General features: G+C 30.8%; 1 protein-coding gene across 1 annotated transcript in view; it reads left to right on the top strand.

Annotated features, from left to right (window-relative positions):
- LOC117169928 overlaps window positions 1-9,697 on the top strand; it is a 77,223-nt gene that overhangs the window by 17,061 nt on the left and 50,465 nt on the right. Inside the window, exon 4 of the mRNA XM_033356437.1 lies at window positions 4,206-4,592. Coding sequence (XP_033212328.1) covers window positions 4,206-4,592 — 387 coding nt within the window. The remainder of the gene's footprint in view (window positions 1-4,205; window positions 4,593-9,697) is intronic.

The following is a 9,697-nucleotide window of genomic DNA, read 5'->3' as shown; positions in this document are numbered from 1 at the left end:
TTCATTCACCGAAATCACTAAATACAAATTCAGTATTTCAGGGTGTAAAATTAAATACCTGTTTTTTTATTTGTGAAAGTAGTTTGATTAAAGTATAAGTGATTTCCTCATGGTGCAAGTTCCTAGTAATTTGATTAATATTTTTCATTTAGAAAGCTTTGAAAAATTGTACTATAAAATATTCTTGAATATATTATCACTAACGACTCATTAAATAAATAAATAACACGGAATAAAATAATTATTCATTTCTTGTATTTTTCTCCAAAGTCGGCGAATTTGAATAATAATAACAAAATCCTTTTTATTTTATTTTCATATATACACTTGAGTCGCGGTACTGCGAACATTTAGCGCAAATCCGCCCTCAATACTGAGAACACATGAGGGGACCCCACTCCTGCGACTATTTACTGTGTTCAAATCTGTGTGGATGATACTTGTTCATCTGTATGCCCCATCGACAAGCTGATTGGTCGAGAATATTTTCGTTGAGTGAAGTTTGGCGCAGTGCAGGACCCTGCTTTGTGTCGCGAGTGCCCCAATAATGTGACCTTTTCAGAATTAATTAATTTATAATTTATTTAATTATAATTTATTGTAAATAAATATAAAAAATGGTAGCAACCTATGTAGTTTGTGGGCGTTGTCGAGAGGTTAACATGGGGATATGTTTTCATACGTAAGCAAAGTTATTGAATAAATTAAAATAAAAAATGTTACAACAGAAACAAAACCTCAAAATATGAAGTTTTGTACTTATGCAATACAAATGGTTATATTTATGTTGTAGAAATATTGTTAAAATTTTTGACAGTTTTTACATGATTTTTAAACTCACAAAACGATTATTATTGTAGCATTTTCAATCAAATTTCAACAAGAATTTAAGGTTAACAAGTTTTTAAAATAATTTATCTGAAATAGGTTATTTTACATGAATGTTCTTTAACATTTAATTTATTATAACTACAAATTTCGAATGTATTGTTTATCTTTTTTTTCAATTTACCGTACTGAATATTTAGGCAATGCCCGGGGCTACCAATTCACTTGACAGAGTCCATTACTATGTGTCCATTTCTATGTGTCGATGATGTGCCCACATGTCAACTGTTTACCTTCTGAAAGCTTGTAGTGACGACTTGAATCGTTATTATTAAAATTATTAGAATGAATACAGCGAAAGAAACGTGGAAAGACATGACAAATATAAAATCTTCCATCGGATGTATCGAATGTATTTGATTATGAAGTAAAATTCAAATTACAGTGAACTGTACGTTTGATGAAATGATCAAATGTATAAATGAGTAGTGGGAGTGAAGGGGTTATAGCGTTGTTATCATTATCGGGAAAAACGTACTCAGTAGCGGGAGTTCGCAGTACTGAATTTCGCAGTACCGCGACTCGAGTGTACTCAAAAACCATGTTGAATTAAAGATATTTTCTAGGTTATAAAATACCTGGCAAAAACATGGAAAATAAGGAGAATGAATTAATGAATTTTCCACTGAAAAAAAAATAATTTTTTAAAGGAAAAAAATGAATCTGCAACTAAGCGTTTCTATTTTCAAATAAAAAACGCCAATTTTCAACCAAATAATTGAATTGGAAACTATTTTCAAACAAAAATAGAATGAATAAATTTTCAATCAAAGTGATGAATTATCAACATAAATGATAAAACTTCAACTGACATAATTTAATTTTAAACCAAAAAGTTAAATTTTCCTCTAAAAGAGACAGACATACAACAAAAAATCGAATGTTATAATTTTATCTAAAAAAATTATTTAAAAAAAAGGAAATATAAAACAAATAGTTAAATTTGATGTCAAAAAGATATTTTTTCGTCTGAAGTGATGGATTTTCAACAAAAAAAGATAAATTTTCAACCAAAAATCAAATATTAACATTTTTATTTAAGAATATTATATTCTGCTACAAGTGCGGAAAGTAATACACACGAGTGTGAAGTTAGGTGTACGAGACAGAGACGTCTTGAAGACGAGCTGGAAACGACCCGAAGATGAGCCGATAGCAAGTACTGTAAACTTCACACGAGTTTCGACAGCCTACTGTTAGCTCCTGTAGATTTAGCACCTGTAAAATTACAAAAATTCCGGAAATTTGTGGTAAATTTGTAAATTACCGAAAATGTATAGAAATTTAGTGTATTCGAGGCATTTTGGAAGAAATTTCAAAATTTATAAAAATTTATGGATAATTTGCTAAATTTCAAAAATTTCCTAAAATTTATGAAAAATTGGCTTAATTTTCAAAATGTTCAGAAATTTATAAAAAAATGGAAAAATTACCGACAATTTCAGATATCTAAACGTTTCCAAAATTTTCGGTAATTTATCGGTAATTTATCAGTCATTTATGGAAACTTATCACTTCGAGTATGCCCAATAACTATTCACTACTCACAATCAGTCTCTCAAGCGTCAAATCATAATGAAGTGAAGTTGTGATTCCTACAGTCCTGGAAAGTAATTCTGACTCGAAATGCGCAAGCGTAACAACAAGAAAAAGTAATCTTACTCAAAGAGCGTAAACGCAGCAGCTAGAAAGAGGCTTTTAATAACTGCTTTTTACCACGGTTTCGGAATTGGTCACTTCTCGCACGCAATACATGCCCTGAAAATCGAACATTTCGTGCGAGAGTTAGAAAAAATTCATTTTTAACCACAAAAAAAATAATTTTCAACAAAATAGTTACATTTTTGACTATAATGATGAATTTTCATCTAAAATGATTTATCTTCAACTGAAGTAGTTTACTTTTCAACCAAGAAGGTTAATTTTCTTCTAAAAAAGACGAATTTTCCTTTTAAAAAAAAAATCATCACCAAACAGTTAAATTCTTAACGAAAAACGATCTGTTTTTAACGATGAATGGAAAACCTCGATTTTCAGTTAAAAAAATTAATTTTCATCAGAAAAAAAAACAAACAATTTTTAGCAAATTGTTTGACAATAGTGACGAGTTTTCAGCTAAAATAATGAATCTTCAACTTGAATCGTTCAATTTTAAATCAAGAAATAAATTTTCAACTAGAATGATGAATCTTCAACTAGAATAGTTAAATTTTCGTCTAAAAAGAGACATTTTCAGCCAACAAAATTAATTTTCTACCAAAAAAGCTGAATTTTCACTAAAATATACGAAATTTCAACTAAATAAGAGAAAGGTTCAACCAAATGTAGTGAATCACTTCAATAGACCTCTCTGCTATCATCCTTCCGAGAATTGACGCCGCGATGCTTGTTAGTGTAACAGGTGTTGCGCGGGGTGCGCCGGATCTGCGGCTGTCACTCAGACGAGCAGTCAGGCGTGAACAAACAAAAGCGGAGCAGGCTATAATGAGTTAGTTCCCACCCATCGTCAGCCCCGAAATTGGCGCTATAGATGAGTTTCACTGTAGTTGAATCTTCAATTAAAAAATATAAATTTCAGTTTTCAAGCAAAAACTTTGCTTTTTCAACTAAAACAAGATAAATTTTCCAAAAATTAAATAGTGAAGTTTTTCAGTAATACAATAGTGAAATTTTCTGTTGAAAAATTCATCTTTCACTAGAAATTTTACTGTGCAAATAGTTAAATTTGATGTCTAACAAAAAGATGTATTCTTAACCAAAATTAGATGGATTTAATAATTAATTGGAAAACTTAATTAATAAAAATTAATTTTCAACTAAAAAAAATTTTAACGAAATAGTAAAATCTAGTAATATAAGACTATTTTTATAACTGTAGAAACATTGTTTTTTAATTTGATATTACAATTTTTTCAAAATTTAGACAATCTCTCGTAAAAATTGACTTACACCCTGCGTTTAGAGCAATTATCAACTAATTTTGATAATAAATCTCGATTGATTTAAACAAAAAAGTATCATCTATTGCGAATCGATTTGATCCATTCTTAAGATCAAAGCAATATCCCGGGATTTTCTGTGTTGAAAAAAGAAGTCTCGTGTAATTAAATTATAAAAAAACTTGTAATAGAAGTAGCCTTGGTCGTCCCAATATACCCCTGATTAGATTAGCTTCAATATAATTCTTTAATATCAATTAAAAGTTTATTGGTTCAACAAAAAGTTTTTTGGGACACTAACAAAGTTTTGCTGCTTCTATAACAAAAAAAACAAAAACAAAAAATTATTTACAGCTTTTGTTTACGCTCTGTTTTAAGGTTTACTCAACACGCGATGGACGGTACGTGTCGCCTGAGGGACATTATCACTATAATAATCCCAAGACCATAGACACGACCTACATCATTAGAAGACCAGTTGGACATGAAAACAGGCAGAAGACCACAGATAATTACGTCGATTTTAAATCATATAATTTCAACAAGCTCCAGACTGATACTTTTAAAAGTTACCCTGACAATGTTCCACTTCCACCTACGAGTAATAATTATAAGCCTATCATTACACCTTTGGTCTTCCCGTCGACAAATGAATTTTTGAAGCAATCGTATTATCCATCTTGGACTGTTGTCTACGACTGGAACACCTATTATGACCGTTTAAACGAATACTACAACAAAATCGCCTTGATTAATTCGCAGCAGGTTAGTAAATTTAATTTTAAAGCCACATTATTATAGACTTAACGGTTTTTTAAACAATGAACTATCCATTAGGACTTATTGTAGCGCGTACACTTAATTCCAGATATAAGACCGAAACTTTGAGAAAGAATATTGATGAACTCGATGAGAACATTCTAAAACGGCTCATCAAATTTCTTCTTCAATAATCCTCAAAATACTATGAAAAGGATCATATTTAACCTAGGCAACTGAATTTTTAACCAAACAGTTAATATCACATTTTCTACCAAAGAAGATGAGGTTTCTAATAAACAAGATGAATTTTTAACAAAATTTGACTTTTCAAGCTAACAAGGGGAGTGCGGGTAACAGGGGTCACTGATTTTAATAATCTTTTGGGAGCGAAGAGTACTTAATATGGTATAAAAAAGCCCAAACCGTTTGTCTAGATAGGAAGCGGGTTTCGAGAAAAAATTGTTTAAAGAAATAAGCGCCGAAACACTACCAGTCAAATTGTAAAGCAGTCAGCCCACCCGTGATGGCATAGTGGTCTAGTTTCTAGGTTGGAGACTCTTCCGTCATGCGTTCGCGCCCGTGTACTTATTTTTTTTCCCAATAAATTTTACCGTAAGTATGCATAATTGTTACAAATATTATAAAAATGATAATAAACCATTTTTTAAATATATTTTAAAACTTGAAAAAATATTATTTCTCATACAAATGTTTTTCATTGATAATTTGATGTTTATAAATTATTTTTAAGTAATAAACACTATTATTTTGTAATGTTTCTATATCTTTAAGAGCGACAAAAGTTATTATTTTTTAATTTTATCTTTAAAAACTGAATTGAAAAATCCTAAAAATATAAAAGCGGAAGTTGGATTACAAGTACCTATTGATATTTAAAATTAAGAATACGGTATTAGGTCTAGAAAATATTATTTTATTGTTTTAACACTATTCGTTTTCATCCACGTCTTCGAAAGCAGATTTCGCACAAACTTTAGGATGATAATCATCGTAAAAACATTTGAAGCGTAGGCATTTCGCACATCATGCACATTTTACAAAACTAATGTTTTTGCACGCAAATGATTTTTTAAGAGTGTAATGGGAAAACACAGTTCATTGAGGTTTAAAAAAATTTCTCGCTTCGTCGTTAGTTTCGCCCCAAACCAAGCGTATCGAATCATTTTTTCAAAACCTGGTGCTGAAAACTGATGATATACAAGAGAATGAATTTTTATAGCATCTTCGCTTGGAACTATTTCGTGTTCCTCTTTCAATAGGTTTGTAGCGTTTTGCAATCTCTTGATGAAATTTTTCATTTGTCTATAAAAATAGACATCGCAGGGCTGACACAAAGGGGTGCATTTTTCAGGAATGACTTTTAAAGTACAAGTTACTTCTCCAGAGTCGTCTAAAAAATTTTCATCATGTAGAACATTATCAGTCTGTTCACCCCAAGAGTCAATTATAAGGAGAAAATTTTTCCTTTTTCACATACGGTTTTAAAGTGGTTTGTAGATATTTTTCATAGAGATCTTTTGTCAATTTTCCCGATTTCGAGGCAACAAGAACAATGTTTTTGTATTCTGCCACCAATCTATCACTTTTTTACTGGTTGAAGTTCGAGGTTCTTCGGTCATCGCCATTTCTTTAAATATTTAACCCTTAAATGACACATCTCATTTTACTATACTTACCTGAAACCTATTGTTAAACTTTCACAAAAGTTGAATAGCACAGTTCACAATTGTTCACAGTTCACAGTTGTTAGTATAATGTTTTGCGACGAAAGATGATGCTCTACTGACACATTACAAAATAATAATGTTTATTGCTTAAAAATAATTTATAAGCATCAAATTATTGATAAAAAACTTTCATATGAGAAATAATAATTTTTCGCGTTTTAAAATATATTTAAAAACTTCTTTCTTATTATTTTTATAATATTTGTAACAGTTATGCATACTTACGGTAAAATTGATTGTAAAAAAAATAAGTACATGGGCGCGAACGCATGACGACAGAGTCTCAAACCTAGAAACTAGACCAATAAGCCAACGCGGCTAGGCTGACTGCTTTACAATTCGACTGGTAGTGTTATGGGGCGTTTTTCTTTAAACCATCTTTTCTCGAAAACCGCTTCCTATCTGGACAAACGGTTCAGGCTTTTTTCATCCCATATTGAGCACTCTTCGGTTCCAAAAGATGATTAAAATCAGTGATCCTCGTTACCCGCACTCCCCTTGTAAGACGTCGAAAGTGTAAAAAATATTAAAATTAAAATTATCTCTTGAAAAAAAGATCCTACTCCATCTTATCCTACACTCATTTTTAGCTAGGTGTTAATGGTACAAATAATTATTATAAAATTTTTTTAAATTAAAAAATAAATAATTTTATTAACAAATTTCAAACACATGTAATTTAAAATAAAATATTAAGTTTTATACCGAACAAATCAATTTTCAACAAAAACGGGTATAATTATTTATAAAGAGAGACGACCTATTTAAACAAAGAAGTATAATTTTCAACTAAATACTTTAATTATAAATTAAATTAAATATGTCTTTTCTACTATTAAAAAAGATAAATCTTCTATCCAAAAAGACGAATGTTGAATTAAAATATTTAATTTAATCCCTTATCAGGATAGATTAATTCAGTTCGTATTTAAACAAAACAAGAAAAAGAAGATCCTGAAAAACAGAGGAAAAAAAGGAATTTTTTAAAAAGGGGTTAAGAGAGGAATGTGGGAAAGAGTGTAAAGTCTGACATTGAATAGCATTTTTGCCCTAGAGATTACTTCAGATTTGATACATAGATTATTTTAATTTGTTTCTTTTATATAAAATCTTAAATTTTAAAAGTGATAAGAAAATTGACTAAAAATCACGTAAGTGAATGCGCAGCGCGCCCTGTCTATACAGTATGAAAATCTCGGGTGGAAATCTCAACATTTTTAAAAACCCCAGTTCAAGTTAGGTAACCTTAGTAGATGTATAGGGCCGGTCCTGGACCACGATTCCTACATTATCGGCACCGAGAAGTTTCAACCTGTAGTGGTTCGTGTCCGTGTTAAATTTTCTGGAAAAAAAGGGTTCGTGTCCGTGCTAAGCTTTGAGATCTTTCTCGAAGGTTCCTGATGATGTCACGATTACGCAATAGTCTGTAGCCAAATTTATGTATACAGGTTCAAGGTTATCACGTGCATGTGACAAGGTTAAATGAGAAAAACAAGGATGATTTATTGCTTCCTGACAGATAAGACGTTTGGTAAATGCACAAAAGATGCAGGTGTATAGGTGAAATTTTATGTGGAGAGCTACGTATGGCATACTGTTTTGAATATTTATTTGATTTATTGCTTCCTGATAGATGATACTTTAGCTAAAAATTTCTTCCTTTATTTGCTTAATGCGTAAAAGATGCAGGCAAACAGATGAAATTTGATATGAGGGTTATGGCATTGCATCCTGTTATGCTTATTAAGTTTGATTTGAAAATTCCTGATAGATAATGGTTTAAGTAAAAGTGTCTGCCTGTGAAAAACATTCTTCTGCAGTCTAGAATCTTCGAGAAAAATAATTAGACTTAAAAAAGTATATCTATAAAGTTAATTGAAGGTAAGAAAGGAATAAAAAATCTTTTCTTATGGTAGGTCATATACTCAGGGATGCTTCTCGCTTTATTCTAGTATCAAGTAGCGAGCGAGGACCAGAGATAACAGCTACACGCGTTTAAACTCGCAGAAGCATTCATACATCAGCAGTCTGAGGCTGCACACATTTCATTATCCTATGCCATCGTTCTATAGAGAGATCACTTCTTTTTATAGCTCGCAATCGTTCGCTTTCGTATTCATTCTTTTTCATATGCTAGGTCCTTCAACCTATGGACGAGGTATATGTAACAAGATACTGAAAACAATTTCGAGACTCGAGAGAGAGATTGCAGACAACATGAATTTAATTCGAGACCTTTCACGGACGTTTAGTAAATACCAAAAGTACAACCGCCCGACGCTTATCGCTCCTTACGTCATGTAAAGATATTCGAGCTGAGGTCGCATGCTTTTTTGTCTACATATTTATGCATATATTTTCTATATAATACTGAATCTTCTATAACTAATAACATCAAATTGCTACTGCGCAATTTTTTCGCAAAGAACTTCCAAGGTTATTTTCAATGACGAACCACATTTTTGCGATGTTAAAAAATTATATCCGCACGTGTGGATTATAATGTAGAAGGTTCTAGAATATTTTGACAAAGAGGGGATATAATAATAGGTAAGGATGGTAAATGATATGCAGCATGTATAATTTAGGGAGAAAGAGAGATGGAGGGCTATGTATTAGAAAAATGTTTTCATTCAAAAATAATTTTGTAATATTGCAGAAGGCTTTGCGATTGAGCGACTTGAAAAATACCAACAGATTCTTAAGAGGTCCGAGTACATACAGTTGATCATTGTAACAGATTTCAGAATTTTATATTGATATAGCTAGGATGTCAGCTCAACCATTTGAGAAAAAAGAATACAATTTGAAAATGCTTGCTAGAATTTATAAAATAAAATTAGCTCTATAAATATTAGAGTTTGACTAAGAAACGTTGAAATCTCTTTCACATAATATAGTAATAATCTAAAAAAGATTCAATTTACTTACTTCAAACATTAAAATAAAGCAACAAAAATAACAAAAATAATCCAGCAGTATTAAAATGTAATGCAAGGCAACTGTGAATCAAACATTGGAAGAAAATGATACAGTGGTCACGAAAACATCTACTATTTGGAACTCTTAAATCGAATTTTAGTTAAATGGAAATTTAAAAATACAAAAATTAATATAGGTTATAGAAATCCAGGATGATATATTGCTTCTAGCTAGATAATTTAATTCAGAGACCATAGAAATCTACCTTACCGATATTCTATAGATGTAGTGGTTTATGCTATTTTTCCAGAATATTCTCAATGACGTCATCGAATCCCTACTATGCAATTTTTTTCGTAAACAACTTCAAGGTTATTTTTAATATTGCATTACTTTCTTTTTTGCGTTTTTCAATATTATATAGCACAAGTGTCGATT

The sequence above is a fragment of the Belonocnema kinseyi genome, chromosome 3 (genome assembly GCF_010883055.1).
Source record: "Belonocnema kinseyi isolate 2016_QV_RU_SX_M_011 chromosome 3, B_treatae_v1, whole genome shotgun sequence".
NCBI classification, from domain to species: Eukaryota; Metazoa; Arthropoda; class Insecta; order Hymenoptera; family Cynipidae; genus Belonocnema; species Belonocnema kinseyi.
The sequence above is the reverse complement of the archived record's forward strand: the minus strand, read 5'-3'. Positions and strand labels throughout refer to the sequence as shown.